The 19,254-nt window shown below is 35.0% G+C and overlaps 1 protein-coding gene across 1 annotated transcript; it reads left to right on the top strand.

Annotated features, from left to right (window-relative positions):
• The first annotated feature begins 17,709 nt into the window (after positions 1-17,709).
• Positions 17,710-18,192, top strand: LOC149239155 (uncharacterized). The gene has a single exon (XM_089369771.1). It carries the CDS (start codon positions 17,710-17,712, stop codon positions 18,190-18,192), a length of 483 nt encoding a protein of 160 aa, XP_089225897.1.
• The last annotated feature ends 1,062 nt before the right edge of the window (positions 18,193-19,254 follow it).

Genomic DNA, 19,254 nt, shown 5'->3' on the forward strand with positions numbered 1-19,254 from the left:
GCTATTGATTAATTCATCTTCGGTAGAGTCTTTGAAAGTTAAAGCTTGTCCGATAGTTAAGATAGGTTGGGTTTCTTCATCCTCATAATCTACCCATACAGAGTTGTCATTATTAATCATGGGTGTAGCATGAGGGTAAAGAGTAAGCTGTTTGGTTTCCTACCCATTAGAGATGGTCATTGATCCTGATCTACAGCTGATGAAAGCATCCGCTGTAGCTAGCCAAGGTCTTCCTAGAATCAGTGGATGACCCCCCAACTTTGTTTTAGTTTGTAACACCACAAAATCAGCTGGGTAATTCTAGGATTCTAGAGAGATTATTAGGTCTTCAATGACTCCTTCAGGTTTAATTGTAGAGCGATCAGCCAGCTCTAGAATGGTTGGAGTTTCCCTAATAAAGTTTTTTAACTGCAACAATTGTGTTGTTTCAAGTGTCATAATGTTTATTGCAGCACCTACATCTACTAGAACTTTAGAGACAAAAGTTTTTCCAACCTGAACTGTTACTGTAGGGTGATCAGGGTCACCATATTTCACAGGAGGATCATTTTCTGTCATTAAAGCAGTCAGTTCTCCCATCACACGAACTGTGAGGGGTCCTTAGCTTTTCTTCCAGGTTTTTTTATGCAGATATCTCTAACAGTCCTAGCATAAATGGGAACATCTCTTAGCGCTTGCAACAATGGAATTTTAACATATAAATTCTGTAGTTCGCCTAAAAGGTTAAAAGCAGGTTGCTCAAGTGTTTTGGTGAGAGCCAGACGTTCAGGGAATGGCGGATCTGCTATTTGAGCATTGTTGTTAGATGCTGATTCAACTTTTTCAGCATTATTATTAGCAGGTTTTTCTTTTTCAACTTCCTCTTTATCAGAGTCAGTAATGTCATCAATGATGGGTTCAACAATTCTCCCTGAGCAAAGATGGATATCGTTACATTGCATGGGGGAGACAAGATGATTTTGAATATCAATTACTTGCAGAGCTTTATTGTTATTTGGGTTGGGGTTGGGTTGCACAGGCAGTTGTGGTCTAATTGCTTGGTTATTCGGAGGAGTATTGGATTGTAAGGAAAGAGACTGTTTATGCTGAGGAAATGGCATCTGCTGGCCTGCCCAGTTTGGATTCCATTCATTAAAATACGATTGCTGGGGAGCCCAAGGATTCCATATGGTAGGATCAGGAAAAGGAAGACTTGGTTGCTGCATGGGTAGAAAATTCATTGTATTAAAGGATGGGTACTGCATTTGGTTCATGGGTGGGTAATTTGTTTGAAAAGGAGAATGATTATTCCAACGACTAAATGCTGTGTTAGAATTCATACCTTGTCTTTGTGGCCATTGCCTCCTCTGTGTCATCAGGTACACTGCTTCAGCCTCTTCTTCAATTGACTGCAATGCTGCTTTTATTCCAGGCAGAGAGGGGCATTGCTAGGTCTCATGGTCCTTTTCACAAATCGTGCAGATTGGTACTTTATCTAGTGGGCATTCCCTGAGTGGGTGTTTTTCTCTGCATTTAGAACAAAAAATAGCTAGGGCAGCTTCTGCTTCTGCCTGTTTCTTTTTTACCTGTAGAGCATCAATTCGTGAAGCAAAAGAGCTTAACATCTCAGTTTTAAATTCTTCCAATAAATTACCTATTTTAGCCCTTGTTTCTCCTCCACTTGCTGACTTCTGGACTCTTGAATATACGTTGTCCCTGCTTTTTGATCTGCTTACTGCTCCTCTTGAACATGTCATGCAAAGGTTGATAATTTCATCAAATGGTTCCTTGGAAATGTCCCCTTTTCCAAGCATATTCAACATGTCCAAGAAGTCATCTCGTACCCCTTTCAGCAGTATTGTTTTCAGAATATCTTTACTCATGGTAGGGTGGTCAGACCGCTGCAGATTATACTGCAGCCTTTCCACAAAGTCCTCCAGATTCTCGTCCTCCTTCTGAACCATTTTAAACAACTCTTCCTTCCTCTCTCTTGTCCGGCAATAATCCTGATATTTGGCCACAAAGCTTTCTTTCATCTGATCCCAGGTACTGATTGCCTGAGCTCCTAAGCTCATAAACCACCTTAACACATTCCCTTTCAGTGTTGCTCGAAACAGTTTTAGTTTTTGATTAGGGCTCACATAATCATAACTCCTACATAGTATATCAATTTCAAAGAGGAATTCATCCGGGTCTTCAGAGGATAACCCATGAAAGTTGGGTAATGATGAAAGTGGAATGTTCTTCATAGGGGTTTCTCCTCTCGGGAGCTCCCCAATAGGGAAATCCAGGGTAGAGAGTGAGTTTCCCCCCTTCCTTCTGCTCTGTTATCCTCCATTGGTCTTTTTCCTGAATCGCTTGCTTTATCTTCTATATCTTCTGTCTCTTTAGGTTCTTCTACCGGTTCCTCAGTGTATTCTGGTACTTCCAGCTTCCTTTCAGGTCCTAGTACTTCCTCCGTCTGTCAATCTGTTTGTGAGGAATACTGGATCTGAGGTCTCCGGGAACTCGTCCTATGTGATGTCTCGGCCCTTGAAATAATTTCATCAATAAAGGTTTTTCTTCCTCCTCCGCATTTGCCGCCTGTGAAATTAGGTTTCCTGCATCCTCTCATGCACCTGTTATTCTTAAAAAGAAATCATTAATGATTTTAAAATCTCTAGTCACCTTCCCCGGCAATGGCGCCAAAATGTTGGCTACTTGAATTGTTTATTGATTAAACAGTCAAGTACCACATTAATTTGTCAACCTGGGAAAGTCCTTTCATTTCAAAGGTGACCTCGTACTGTATGTACTTAATTCTAAAAGCATTAAAAGCTGTAGTATACATGATTCTGTTTTCTGTCAAACTCCTTACTCTATGTTATAACAGTTACAGTATATTTCAAAGATAAAATGAAGGCAGTTAACTAAGAATACAAATCTGAAAAGAGAAGTAATGGTTGCTCTATTAGCAGAGGATCAGGACCCTATCCTCGGGGTAAGGATGTTCAGCACCTGCCCCTGTAACCAGGTTGCTAATACACACTGCAATTCCAAATTACCGGTGAAGTATTCTTTTACAATATCAAGCAATTAACAAAACAGAGTATCAGCAAAAGGAAATTACCAGAGGTAATACTACAGAATCCAAACAGAGTACCAGCAAAAAGGAAATTACCGAACACACTCACACACTAACAGGAAATAAATGGGTGAATCTTGTGAAGAAGGTGGGCCCTGTCCCTCTCACAGGATTCCCAAGAACACAAATGCTGGATTAGATGCTCAGAACAACCTTTTATTCATCTGCCAAAATGTCCAGTTACAATAATGATTCAGACCTGATTTTGTTTTTCAAAATTTCCCTTACAACTTGTTTCCCTTTTCTTTCCCCCCCCTTTTCTAATGTAGATGTCTCCTCTTTATAGAGGAGACATCTATTACAATAGACCGTCATAGTTCATTCAGTTAAACCTTTTTGTCAAAAATAAGAAATCCATCCTTGTTACAGGATGCTGTTACAACAGTGTGACGGTGTATTCTTTCTTGGGTCTCTTACTGTTACACAGCTGGTAAACAAACTTCAACCGTCTTCTTGGAATCCTCACACTATCCTTTGTCGCTTCCCCGTTGTTGCTGATTTAGTAAACTCATGTTGTTCTTGGTTTTTTAGCAACTGTAACCGTGTTTTACCCTTTCTGGATAGTTGTTGATCGTGCTGTGTCAGCATGGAACTCTACTGATCTTCTGATAGTTGTTGTTTGTCATTTCCGGTATTCTAGTTGTTGCAAAATAACGTTTTCCCTGCTTTAGATAGTTGTTGTTGCTGGTGTTGCAGCAACTGCGTAGTTGTTGTTTCTGGTGTTGCAGCAACTACGTAGTTGTTGTTTCTGGTGTTGCAGCAACTACGAATTATAATTTCTGCAGACTTTAGACAGTTCAACAGTTACTTAGCAACTTGGTTAACTTCTCCAAAGATAATTATAAAGATAACATGAATATGTAATGAATAATTAAATATATAGTAATGCGGAGAGTTACTTCATACCTTAGAATGATTAGGTCATTATATAATTAAAGCTTTCAACTTATGGACTAAAAAGGGTAATATTATAGCAAAAATACAAGGTCAAAAGCGGTCAATTTGGAATCCTAACAGTTATGAGATGATTGTTACAATGCGTTTGTGAAATTTCTGTGTGTTGAGGAGCCACCATTTGATAAGACGCCGCCGATAAAGGTAGCTCAACCAAAGGTCGGTGTTAGAGGCCATGAAACATGAAGCAACTTACCTTAATTGTGTTCACATAAAATGTTCTCACATACACCAACAAAAGAAGTTGTGTCCAAAATGTTATTGGAATGGGAGCACTAGAAGTATAAACAAGTTTTACAGTGCAGTATAGTTCTGGCCATTTATGTTTAGGTACAAAATGTTATTGAAATGGGAACACTAGAAGTATAAATAAGTTTTACCTAGTCCCTTGCCTTTTAACCAGAACCAGATGTTATCTACAAAATGCTATTGGAATGGTAACACTAGAAGTATAAACAAGTTTTACCTAGTCCTTTGGATGTTATGTTTTTATAAAAATATGAGATTGATATATGAAGTAGAAATGTTAATTGTCCATTAAAAGATAAAGACTTCATAAAATTTTTGTGGCTAATAACCATTACTAAGTTTGTATATTTACACTTTTACATGTTAAAGTTAGGCTTCCTATTTATTTTTTATGCAAATACTTGCTTAAATTATAATGTGAAGCTATGAAATATTTTCAAGGATTTTAATTTTATGTCATTTTCCTATTAAGCTTAATAATACAAATTCATTGCACAAAGATTTAAAATTCATGGTAGTGGAAGGATGATATGAATCACGATGACCATGATGCCACATATATGAGAAGGTAAATATAAATATGAGAAAGTTTGGCCCGGAGATGAGAAGGTAAATATAAATATGAGAATGTGTGGCCGGGAGATGAGAAGGTAAATATAAATATGAGAAAGTGTGACCCAGAGATGAGAAGGTAAATATAAATATGTGAAAGTGTAATATGGCTAACCCAGTCTTAGGAGGCAAGTTATGATATTTGGTCTAGTGCTAGTCATCTGCATGCCACAATTCTACAAAAGAAGTAAACCATTGTTTCTCATGATTGGATAAGAAGGTGTGGTGTGAGAGAGAAGTTAAAGTCATTATAAAAAATATATTTATGGTAAAAAATTTATGTTGTTGTACTGTAGTTTTTTCAAAATGTCCATACATAAAGGAATAGTAGTTTGATGTTTTTACTAATTTATGTTTTATTTTCATTCACGAATATTTGTGGAGATTATTGTAGTTTTTTCAAAATGTCTATACATAAATAAATAGTAGTTGATATTTTTACTATTTTATGTTTTATTTTCATTTAGGAATAGTTTTGGAGATTATGCTTATTTTTAACTGGATGGTTATTGTCCTTAAATCCAATTGCCCATTTATTTTAGGAATATATATATATCTGCCAAGGACACTTAGATTGACTTCATAGTTGTGCAGTTTGAAATTTCATGCAAAATAAAATGCTTTCATGTTCTAGTATTATTAGCCTTGGTAGTTCTTTCAACAAGGGCTTTCAATTTGGTCTTGTATTATTCTGTGAAAAGAGATATTGCAGTGGGTTTGAACCCACACTAAGACAGCTAAAGTGTAATAAAAATATACTCATTTGTATTCAACTATGCACCACATGAATAGAAATATTAGATTCCAATTTTAATGTGAAGCCTACAAACATAAGGATTCAAACCCATGGTAATCATAATGTAACAATATTTACTCTTGTAAATGCTAAGTATCCATGGCATGAATTAATTTGGAATGGAATATATTGTGATGGGGAAAATTCTAGTAGATAGCCATTTCATCAAATCATTTGGAAACTAATATTTAATAGTTGTGTTCAATGTTTGCTAAAAAAATTAAGAAACTTATTTTTAAATCTATGAGAGATGGCACATATGTAAGACTTAAAAAAGTGTGGGGACAACATTTCTCTTTGCATAGACATCACAACCCAAGAAAATGAAAAGTATTTTCATTCTAATAAGAGTTATTACCATATTGTCCATAGGAGCATGTTATGATATATGCATACAAGGCAATATCAAACCCTAATTCTTCTATCTTCTACCATGCTAGCTATATTGAACATCCTAAGTGACAATCAAAATTCTTTTGTAGACCATAATAGAGTTACAATATCTATAGTTGTTGTAATATTCTTGATCTGTTGAAGTCACAGACACCATAAGACTACAATTCACAAACTAGCAAAATGCTTATGCAAAGGAAAACAACAATAAAATATTGCATGCTCCTGAAAATATCAAATGGCGTAGATAACCAAAACAAACCTAAACCATATATGAAGGAATAGAAAAACTAAAAATTCATTGTGATATGGAGAAATATTGAAAAAATAAAACAACACAAGAAACACTATAAAGCACTTTGTACATATATTTCATGATGAATAAAAGAACCCAAGATGTTTATAAGACTTCTTCAAAATACAAATCAAAAACTCATAAGGGCATACTCATACGAATACTTACTATCAATGGAGAATCCAATACTTTGTTGTGATAATGAAATTAATTGTAATTTAATAGTCAACAAAAAACGATAAACCAAAAGAAAAACATGCATCCAAATGGTTAGGGAAACCATTCAGATTCTAAAATTGTTAGATGAGGGTTCTTGGACATAAATTCCTCAATAAGCCATGTAGTATAAGTGTTGAATTTTTTATTTTTTTTGGGTGGGGGGGGCGGGGGGGGGGGGAAGGCACGTTTATTTTGTTTGTCACCTTGTTTTAAATATATGAAAAAAATATATTATTATTTATATATTTAAAAACATTATATAAAATAAACAAAATTGTTTATGTTCAAACATGGAAAGTCTTATCCTTCAATTCCCCTTTAAGGGATAAGGATTTGCATAAATTTTTGGTGGGTGTTTACTAAGTTTTCACATTTACAATTTTACTCTACATGTTAAAGCATTTAATAAAACATAAATATTGGTAGGTAGTAACTCCCAAAAGGTATATTTATTTCCATCTTGTCCCTATTCATTTTTTATGCAAATACTTTATGGGAAAGGCAATAAATGATGGTAAGTGGGTTATTTACATGAGTATGAGCTATTTTCAAGGATTTTAATTTTATTTTGTTTTCCTATGAAGCTTAACAATGATAAATCATTGCTCAAATATTTAAAAATCATGGCATATATTGCAACTACGTCCAAAAGTTATGATAAAAAAAGGTGAGGTAGTTATCCACATGGGAGAACGACTGTAATAAGACCCTCAAAATTATGATCCAATCAAATGTTTGAAAAATATTCTACCATATTTTTCCCCTTTGTTCTCTGTCATATTCTCTACAATATTTGTGCATTCAAATCCTTTGGAGTTGCGTTGAACATCCATTGTGACCGACTTGTAAAATGAAACTTTGAAATGACTATGTGTGATCTCTTTTTCTTGAAAACCATGTATGCTATCCAATCCTAGATCAAAAAACACATCTTTGTTGAAGAAGGGACCTTATTCCTCACAATAGAGACCATGTTTGAAGATCCACTTAAGGGAACAATTTTAGATCAATTGTAACATGATTTTCTCTCTCTCTTAGTGACTCGCGTCACTCCCTTGTATTTGTTGGGATAGCAGGCACAATAAGAATGAGCTTTCTGTGGGACAAAGGAATTGAAGTTTTCATCTCTACTGTAGAAAGATATATGCAATGGTCCCTTCTTTGTGTTGAAGAAATCCCATCATATATGGTAGCATCATATAGTGTATTTTAATCTTGTGTGGTGGTTGAACTATATCCTACAGATTCATATTTTGAAGACTGTGAGACTATGTGCACAAACAACCTATGAATGATGCGTTGAAGTTCATGTGTGAAGTCCACGACTCCTTACTTGCTAGTTGTAATAATTGTTACATATGTCCTATTCATGTGGGTATATATGTTAGACATTTCGATGAGATATGCAAGTTACACTATTCATAAATTGGTGCAATGTCATGATTCTTATTGATTCATGTAATGTATTTGATGAGCTTTCTTTTGGAAGTCCATTCATTATGAAAGTATTATATGTTGGTTCATGCTTTTTGATAAAATAAGTTGGAATTTATTGAGTAGTAAAGCTAAATTATATTTGTTATGAATGACATTCATATGTGTCGGAATTTGAGCATATTATATTAAACCAATTTATCATATAAATAAATAAAAGGTATCAAGAAGGAAAAAAATGGTAGAGGGTAAGGATTGAAACTGTTTTCATTCACAAGAATATCAACAGATAGCTCATCTTGAAATGCATTCACTCATCTCCATAGTTGGAGTAGTTCTCACTAGAAAAGATAACTACCATGAGTGGTCTAGGAACATAAAGTGCACCTTGAGTTTTAATTAATTGTGGAAATGATTTTGTGAAGGAGAAGGAGGAAATTCTCATGAGAAGCCCACTTCTCACAAGGAGCTTGCCATCTGGGAGAACACGAATATCAAGGCCTATGTCTTGAGTGAAACATCAATCAATGAAGTGGTGAGTCATCATATTACTTCATTAACAAATTCTTTTGAAGCCTTAAATAAGCTCAACGATTTATATGACTCACACTCTCAGCTTGAAGTTGTTCAATTGATGATCAAGTTGTTTAATTTAGAATTGAAGGATGTTGATCCCCTTGCCTTAGTATGTGAGGTAAGAGCCATTATGAATGATAGATAATCCACTGTTGTAGAAATGGATTTTCCTCTCATTTCTTTTTCCAATGCATTGTATCTGACTTATTCCCATTTTCTTGAGTCATTACAAGCTAGTGGCAAAATTTCAGAGATTTCTTCCTACTCTCTTATGGACAAGTTTGCTGAAAGAGAAATATTTTGGGAAGACGAAGATAACTTCTCCGTCTCGTGAAAAAATTGTGTGCCTTGCAAAGAAAGAGAAGAGCCAGACACGAGATTCTTCCAGAGGAATAGGTGGCCGAAGAAGACAAGGAAGGAAGGATAATAGAGGCAAGGGGGGAACATTTCCATGGACAAAGGCATGATCTTGATTGCATATAGTGTAATATAAATGAACATGATTCTTATACATGTAAGCTCTCATGGGAAAGGATTATATAGGAAAGGGATGAAGATAAATGAAAATATTTGACAAAGGGAAAGGTAAAATACCAGACTTTGCCCATTATATTGTGGCACATTGCAATATTGGAGTAACTAAAAGCTTATTTAATGCTTCAATTCCTTCATGGAGATATGCTCGATTTCTTGATTCAGGAGTAACTTTCCATTACTTTTAGAAGAAAATTCTTTGGGGAATTAATTGACAATATTGTTGGAGTAGTCTACATTGTAGATAAGTCAAAACTCAAGCCATTAGGGATTTGATATATGAGGCTCAAACTTCCTAGCTTCCTAGACCTTCTTCTACTTGATGTTCTCTACATCTTGGAGTTGAGGAGAAATTTTTTATCCTTGGTGACATCCATCAGAAGGGACACTCCATTCACCTATTTTATGCCAAGTTTGAGGCTAGAAAAGCATCAAACAACTCACTTGTCATGACTGGGATGGAAGAAGAAAGACTTCTGAAGCTGCAAGGAACCTCTTCTTGTGCACATAAATTTTCATACAGTTCTCATAATGATGAAGGTACACTTCCATCCAGTATTTTATGGAATGCTAGATTTGGACTTTTGAACTATGACAACCTTTTTCTATTGAAGAAAAGTGGTGTTACTATTTTGCCAACAATTTCTAGGAAACTTAAGCAATGTAATGTGTGTATCTTAGGAAAGCATAACAAACAATATTTTGATGATTCTCATTCCAAAGTACATAGAAAGGTTGAACTCATTCATTTTGATTTGTGTTGGTCAATGCACGTTCCTTCTACATATTATAACAAATACATGATGGGATTTATTGATGACTACACCAAAATGTGTTGGGTATACCTATTGAAGAACAAATCTGAATCTTTTCAAACTTTCAAGAACTTTCATGCATGGATTGAAAATGATACACAATCTCATATTGGCTCTATTCATACTAATAATGGAAAATAATATACTTCAATGAATTTAAAAACTATATTCACCAACATGTGATCAAACACCAAATAATCGTGCCTTATAATCCCCAACATAATGGTGTAGTTGAAAGAATGAACATGACAATCTTAAATATGGTACGCTCAATGATGGTTTTCAAGAATGTTAAGCTGGTGTTTTTTATTGATGCAGTTCTTTGTCTTATGTATATTAAGAATAGATTTCCATCTCATGCTATAAAAAGCAAGGCTCCCTATGAAATGTGGGATGGAGTCAATCCTTCAATCATCTCAATGCTTTTGCTTCCACCTATTATTCCTTGATACCTAAGAAACAAAGAAACAAAATTGGTGCAAGGAGTCATAAATGTATCTTATTGGGGCAATCAAATACCTCCAAAGCATACTATCTCTATGATGAAGTAAATAATATGTTTATAATATCTAGAGATGTGATCTTTCTTGAATCTTTTAAGACTAAAAATGTTTTTAAGTGGCCACTTGATTGCTTAGATAGATTCAGGGATGTAAATTATTTTAAAGGGTTTGATAATGAGATTCCACATCTTGAAGGTGAGATCCATACACTAGATAAATCTTTGGAATCTACTTTTGAAGCTCTATCTCGCCCTCATGAAGCTCCAACCACTAATCAAGAAGACACATTGAGTGATGTGATTGAGAGAATTGGGGAGCTAAATCTTCATTCAATCCCATCTCCATCAACTGAGCAACGTGGGCCATCTAGAAATGTCCTCCAAAATGGCTCAAAAAGACACTTTAAAATGTTCATCCTTATGAGCTTAGAAAGTTAGGGACAAGAAGCTCTTCTAGACAGGATGAGGGTGATGTAGGTGATTCTGATTCACCTATTAATATGCATGTTTCTTATGATTGTGAACTAATGTTTTCTACATATTTGAAACCAACTTCCTTGAAAGAATTTGTTTCTCATGATGAATGGGATGAAGCGATGTAGAAAGAATATGATTATTTGAGAAAGAATGGAACCTGGAAGCTTGTTGATCCTCCATTGGGAACCAAACTGGTAGGTTGCAAGTGGTCGGTCTTCAAGAACAATTATAAAGAGGATGTATCAATTGAAAAGCATAAATATAGTCTCATGGAAAAAAAGTTTTGCACATAAGGGAGGGGTTTATTTTGAGGAGACTTCCCCCCCATAACAAAATGGGCTACCATCTAGACTTTTTTTGCATTGGCAGCTTAGAACGATTGGAAATTCCATCAAATTGATGTAAAAAATACTTTCTTGAATGGAGATCTAAAGAGAATGATTCTATGTCCCAACGAGAAGGATTTGTTTTGAATGGTCAAGAACACAAATTATTCAAGGTTGTAAAATCCTTGTATGGCCTCGAACAAGCACCGTGAGCCTGGTACAAGAAATGAGATGAGAATCTTCTGAAACTCAATTTAAACACTATGACCTTGATGATGCAACTTTATTTGTCAAGGAAGTTGGAAAAATAATTGTATATCTAGTGGTGTGTGTAGATGCTCTTCTTATGACAAGTAAAAATGAAGATTACATTGCATCCATAAAGAAAGAACTGAGGAAAGGTTTTGAAATTAAATATTTGGGATATTTTGATTATTATCTTGGTACTTAAGTAACTCAACATCTAAATTTTATATTCATCTCTCAAAAAAAGTAAATTGGATATCTGTTGAACTATTTTGGTGTGTTTGAGTGCAATCCTTTGAGTACTCCAATGGAACAAAAGTTAAAGCTCATATCCGCTGAAGGAAAATAATTCGAGCATGCAACAAAGTATAGACAGGAAATATCAACTACGTGAGTACCAGATCAGACATTTCATTTTTTGTTGGAATCATCTCGAGATTTATGCAAAATCCTTGTGGGGGTCATCGATTTCCTCCAAAACGAGTTCTAAAGTACTTGAAGGGCACTCAAGACATTGGACTCAAGTATACACAGGTGGATGAATTTAGCCTGATTGGATACTTTGGTTTAGAATTTTATGGAGATAAAGAAACTAGGTTATTTATTTTCAGCTTATGTTAAGAATCTTGGATCATGAGTTGTCTCTTAGAGGTCACACAAACAATCAGTTCCAACATATTCCACAACTGAGGAAGAATATGTGGTAGCAGCTGAAGCAATGAAGGAAATTTTGTGGCTCAGGAATATTTTGGAATATTTTAAAGAAAAAAGTGCATTCAACTCATATTTTGATTGAAAACACTTCTATAATAAAGTTGGCCAAGAACCTAAAGATCCATGATTGAACCAATCAAATTAATACAAAGTATCATGTAATTTGACATTATGTTGAGGCCGATACTATCCATATATGACATTGTTCCACAAATGAGAAGATTACAAACATATTCACCAATGCACTTGGAAGAGAAAAGTTTCAAATATTTAGAATGATGCTTGGACTCACCAACATCCCTTCAAATTAAGGGGACTAATGTTGACACACCTAATCCTAAGGTATATGGAAATTCAGGTAAATATTGTAAGTAGGAAAATAAGGAAGCATTGGAAGATGAAGAGACATTGGAAGATGAATTTCAATATTCTCCATCTCCTTGTATATATTATCAATTCCTCTTAATGAAATGCACATTCATGGAGTTACCCGATGCCCGGTTTGAAACAATCAAACTCATGAGAAGATGATGCACAATACTCAAAATCAACATGTATTCAATGAACCAATAGTAAATCGAAAATTATCTCCAAGTGTGACACTTAGGGGGTACAACTTTATGATCCAAGTGTTAATTGCAACCAAAATGTGCACTATGCCATGGGAATGCATCCAAGACATGCTCTAATGATAAATAGGATCAAATAATGCAAGAAAGTGCATTGGAGATACCTCTTGAGAGTGTGACATATCTTCCTTTAACAAAATATGACACTTCAAGTTGGTTTAGAAAATAACTTGAATGCTTATAGAAACTTAGAGACTAAGTAAAGAACAACTTTAGCAACTCAAAATGGTGGTTCAGATGACTAATAGAAGGCTCAAAAATTTAAATGTAGGAAACATTTTAGACAATGTTGTAGCAGATACAATAAGACAATATGTTCCTATACCTAGTGGAAAAGTGAGCCAATTATCTTTCTTTTCCTTGATCAATGTACATGTAATTCTAATATGGAGTTGGCATACTACTTCTTATAACACCACTTTGTCAGTGACAAATAATGGGAATGGGTGAGAGATTTTATATTTACAAAGCACTCTTATATAACTTCTATTTTCTAGAGTAAACCAATCATCTACCTCTAGAAATGATGACCTTACCTTTCAAACATGCAAGGTTTCTCACTCTCGAAGAGATTCTAGTATAGCACCAAGATACACTTCTTTGTGATTTTGATATAGGTTGCTCCATAACATGTATCCAATAGTAGTTTACAATAGATATGCATAGGTGGTACACCATTGGAAAATGTCCATCAAGTCCATGCTAACTCTGAAAACTCCATCTTGGCACAAGTTCCATCTAGTAAGTACGAGGCCGTGTAGAATTCATATTTCTCTCCCTTTGCTGGAGTTTTGGCTCTCCTAACACTTTTTTTGAGTGACGATTCCATGAGGTCTAGCCAATTGAATATTGTTCCTTTGTTGGCACAAGTGTGTATCATAGGGATCCATGTTTCTTCAGAGAACTTAGCATCTTCTCTTCCATAGATTTTACAACAAATTTGCATTAGCAGTTGGTATACCTTTCTAAGTGATTTGGTTTATATATTCCACTAGACTTCTGCCTAAACTTTTTGGCTTCTTGCCACCATGATGTAAGATTTATTTAGTAGGATTCTTGAAGTCACAGTACCACCTTTGCTCAGATATTTTTTAGGTGGAGGCATTTTATATTCACAACAATATCTCCTGGTAGATATCAGGCCAACGTTGCACCTTGAGTGTTTCTAACTATCATATTCTCATCATCTATCTATTGTAAAATATATTCAATAATCTCTGCACAAGAGAAAATAGGTGTGTGAGGATCCAACTAGTTAAATCAAGCATTAGGGAAATTTTGAGGTCTAAAATGGGTCTCCTAAGAAAAACGTACAACCAAAATAAACTTTATAAGAACCAATAGGATTCAAGATGATGATGTCAACCATGGGGGGTGATTCACCATTTTTGGAGTAAAAATGTAAAAAGATTAAAAAAATAATAAAATAATGAAACTACTTTTTCAACTCATATTTTCAAATTATCTCCCTAAGGTATTACTCAAATTTAGAATGGAAGTACTCATTGGATGCAAAATTTAATTCCTCATCCAAGGAGCACCCAAGTTGCATACTTTCAATGTACCCTACTACATGAACAATGAGAAATACATGAAAAAACGTTATTGCAATCATGTTTTTCATGTATTTCTCATTTTTCATGTAGTAGGGTCCATAGGAAGTACGCAACATAGGTACTCCTTGGATGAGGAATCAAATTTTTCATCCAAATGAGTGTTTCTACTTGAAATTTTAGTAAACAAATAGGGAGATAAGTTGAAGATACGAGTTGAAAAAATAGTTTTTTCTTTTCTCCTCTCAAATTTGTTGATGTAATCTAATCTTATTTTACTATTTCCATTATTATGCTATAATTTCCTTAAGGGGGCCATTTTATACCTAAATACTCCCCTAATGGCCTTTTGATATTAGTGTATACATCGTAGTCTTCATCTTCTAGAATCTCTTTCCTTGAGAATGCCTTATATACTTGTAGCCATGAAACATGTATTTCCTTGTCTATGTAGTAGGAAGTGCCTTTATATTTAAGAATTCTATTCCTTGAACTGTTAACAATCTCCTCTACTCTATTGTTTCTCACATATGCCATAGGCCTTTCATTATTTCTAGTGCCATATCTCCTATGGATGAAGATATACTGAAATACTCAAGATCCATTGCGCCTAAAATTTCAAAAATGTTTAATACAACATCCATTCATATCCAAAAACATAAATAAGTTAGCTATTCTATTGAGTGAAACAACTTATAAAAACAATGCATTGACCCTTTTGGTCATAGTCCCAATTCGTAGGGTTAGGTAGTATGATTTAGTCATAATTGAAGATTCCAATGGTAGAGAGCAATGGGGAGAGGTAAGTAACTAAGTTGCGAGGGTGAAAAATAATAATAAGTGTGGTACTAATAAAAATTGTTAAACACAATCAAAGATTATAAGCCTAGCTAAAACACGTTAATCTCATGAGTTGCATGAATGTGACTAGGTGGATAAAATGTGCAACAAATGTTAATGTTACTTAACGATAGCATATTTCAGAGATAGAGAAATAGAGGAATGTTTGACAAGGTTAATCGCAATCAAAAGATGCAAGGCAAGGAGGTAATATGATTAGTTGTCGGAAATGGAGAAATTTGTAATAGATGATGTGTGATCAATACTTTACTGTATTGCATGGATGCGATTATGAGAGGAAAAAAATGATTAAGTGTTGAACAAGGTTTAGCTTAGGTGACATTAGGGAAAGAGTTCAAATAATATCTTGCTAGCCTGCCAACAAACCCCTTTCATTTTGAGCCAAAATGAAGCCCCCCACAACACAAATTTCAGAAAATTCTCCTTTGGATTGCACATGATTTGGTCAATGGTTTCCCCTTTCATCATTATTTGACTTTGATGCTTCTCACTCCTTCGGGATTTGATCATCTTGATACATCTTTTTTTTGGTCCTTGTAGTTAGTACTCTGATTGTTGGTCAAAACTGTTTTACACATCATTTATCATCACCTTATCTTCCATCATTTCTTCAAAATATATCCCATAATTTATAATATTCTTGGTTGGACACCTTACATTGAAAGATATAAGTCCATTGAGTTTTGACTGCTTTCTCCGCCATGCGCATCTGGTTTACTTCCATTGTGAAATTTTGTATAGATTTATTTGTAGATAATCCTAAGTTAATTAGCTCGTATCTTATAATTATGTGTTAACTCAATGTAAAATATATAAACTTTATAGAAAGCATATATATATATATATATATATATATATATATATATATATATATATATATATATATATATATATATATATATATATATATATATTAATATATATATAACTTTTATAACTAATATAAACTGGCACAACTAGTCCGCTTGGGGTAGCTTAATTAGCAATGGCCATGGAAATGAAGTCTCACTGAAGTAGAAGTCTTGGCCCTTGGGTTCAAATCTTATGCTATCCCCTCAATCGAGGTGAGAAGTTGGACATGATGAAGATGTAGTCCTACCAATCTTACATATATATATATATATATATATATATATATATATATATCTATATATATATATATATATATATATATATATATAGATATAGATATAGATATATATATATATATATATATATATATATATATATATATATATATATATATATATATATAAACTGGCACAACTATATTTAATTAATAAAATATAGTTGATATACGCAGAAGGCATCATTTATATCTACCACACAAGCCATTGATGAATATATAATAATAAATATAATATTACAAAAAAAACTATTACAATAAAAGATATTATTATAATTATAATTAATAAAAATAATTAAACTTTATTAATGATTGTTATAAGCATATTAAAATAATTATTGTTATTAGTAAATAATTATTACAATTGCTGTTATTTCTATTAATAAATATTTTTAGTTAATAATAAAATAATATTATATTAAAAAATATAAAAAATTAAATAACTTAAAATTATTAAATAATTAAGTAATATTGAATAATTGAATAAAAAATAGTGTTACTACAAATATTTATTAATTATAATTTAATTATAAATTTATAGTAAATAATTAATTTAATAATAATAATAAATAATAAAGGCATAGTCTACTATCACCGTGACGGTTTGTGGATTGTTGTCAGCCTTTCCTACGGCCTATTACCTGTGGTGTTGTTACTATCTGTTGTTTTTCGGAATGGAGATCGATGATGTCAGTTATTCGGTTGATCTGAATCCCTACGAGCCTATTTGGTCACACCCTAGCACATTGCTAAAAGTGCTGGTTATAGGGCCCCATGCACTTGTCCTTCGCCGTGGAGAAGATCGTCATATTTCCTTGCAAATCCTGTCCCCTCCGTGCCCTACCTGCCATTCTCTGCTCTCTCCACTGCTTCGTCGGGATTTGATTTCCCTCCTTTATCACCAACCACTCTTAACCTCCTTGTCTCACGGCTCCCTCCTACCCCATCATTTGATTTTCTCTCTCTGGATTCTACCCTTCATCCTTCCTCATCCATCCCTCCTTCATCGGTAGGGATAGACCCTGCCATTGATCCCCCCCCCCCATATCCTGGCCTCTTCCACCATCCATCATCCTTCCACCAATCCGGGGCAGTCATCTCTCCCTTCCGGCTACTTTGACATTCCAACCATCAATCCATAGACTTCTAACCCCATCTCGCATGCAGATAACCTAGGTTGATAGGATCCCCTTCGGTACCATCTGATGGCACGCCACTCTAGCAAAGCCAAGAAGAACAAGTGCATCAAGGCATCTCGTAAGGATCTCTCCCTCTGTTTTGGTTAAGGTGTTAATATGGGTGAGGTGGTGGACAGAACGAATAGGGTTTTGGTGGGCCAAGTCAGGGGTAGAACTTATTCTGCTACATGCCTACGTCTCTGGGTTATGGAGATTTGGGGTAATTCTCTTAAGAAACTTCCAACTGTTACGACTCTGACACGAGGATGTTTCGCCCTCATTTTTCACAAGGAGGAATACAACTCTTGGATTCTATACAAATATAGGCACATTGAGTTCACTCCTGTTCTCCTCAAGAGATGGAGCCCTCTTTTCGATCCTGAATGGGAACAATTAGGTGCTGGATCGCTTTGGGTTCGCCTTCCTCGACTCCCATTGCACTTTTGGTATGAAGATATTTCTACTCGTATTGGTAATGCCATAGGCACCTTCTTAGACTATGATAAGTCCTATACCACTACGGGCAATAAATATTTGGCTGGCATCCTAGTTTACCTAGATACTAGGGAAGGTCTAGAGGATAATATTACTCTACGCTAGAGATATTTCACCCAAATTCAATTTATTGATTACGAAGGAGTGCCATTTCAGTGCAGAAGGTGTCATAAGGTTGGAAATTTCCTCAAAGATTTCCCTTTAGTTACTTTGGCATCGTCCCCTCACAAAGACATGGATCTACATAGACCTATGGAAATATCAGCAGTGGATGGGTAGGTTCCTCACTCCACCTAACCACAAGCAATTGATGGTGGCACTACACATCCAACTTATTTTGTCTCTCCCCAGCCTCCTTCTTCGCCCATGACGAGATCTCATGCTACAACTGTGACCGCTCTCTCTTCGGGTACCTTTCCTCCACTTTGTTGCTTTGTTACTTTATCTTATCCTACACAATAATTACGTGTTGCATTTTTGTCCATTACTTGCATGTCTACCACCCCTCTCACTTGTCCCTTGGATCTTCCTAATTCAACATTTTCAACCACCCCTCCCACTGCCCCTAGACTGTCCATCACATCCACTTTTCATGATCCCTCCATTTCATCTCGGCAATCACATTCCTACAATCTCTATTCCCAGGTGTCTCTCCAACCTAAGCCATATGGGATTGGTCTTATCTCCCCTCCTAAATCCACCAAGATCCCTCGGGGTTGACAATCATTTATTTCAAAAGATATTATCCAACATAGGGCAAATGCGGCCCAGGTAAGACAATCCACTCTTGACAGGGTTCTGAGAGCATCGAACACCCTCTCTTAGTTTCATCCATGAAGTGGATGTCCTTTAATTGTAGAGGTTTGGTTATCCCCGCTAAAAAATTAGCCCTCAAAAGACTGATGGATTTAGAGCAGATTGACAACATTTATTTACAAGAAACCCTCAGGAAGGCTAAGCAATTAATCTCAGTTCTTCTCTATGAAGACAGGATGGAGCTTTCATGCTCTTGATGTCAATGGTTAATTTGGGGGGATTGCACTTGCCATCAATCCCCGCACTATCAACATCATCTCATCCTAAGGGGGGTTCTGGATTTATTGGCATGGACATTTACTCCTCAGAAATGGGTAGGGACTTCAAAATCATCAATATGTATGCACCCTA

Source organism: Pinus tabuliformis, chromosome 8, assembly GCF_031772625.1.
Source record: "Pinus tabuliformis cultivar Carrire ecotype Pingquan chromosome 8, CPIR1, whole genome shotgun sequence".
NCBI classification, from domain to species: domain Eukaryota; kingdom Viridiplantae; phylum Streptophyta; class Pinopsida; order Pinales; family Pinaceae; genus Pinus; species Pinus tabuliformis.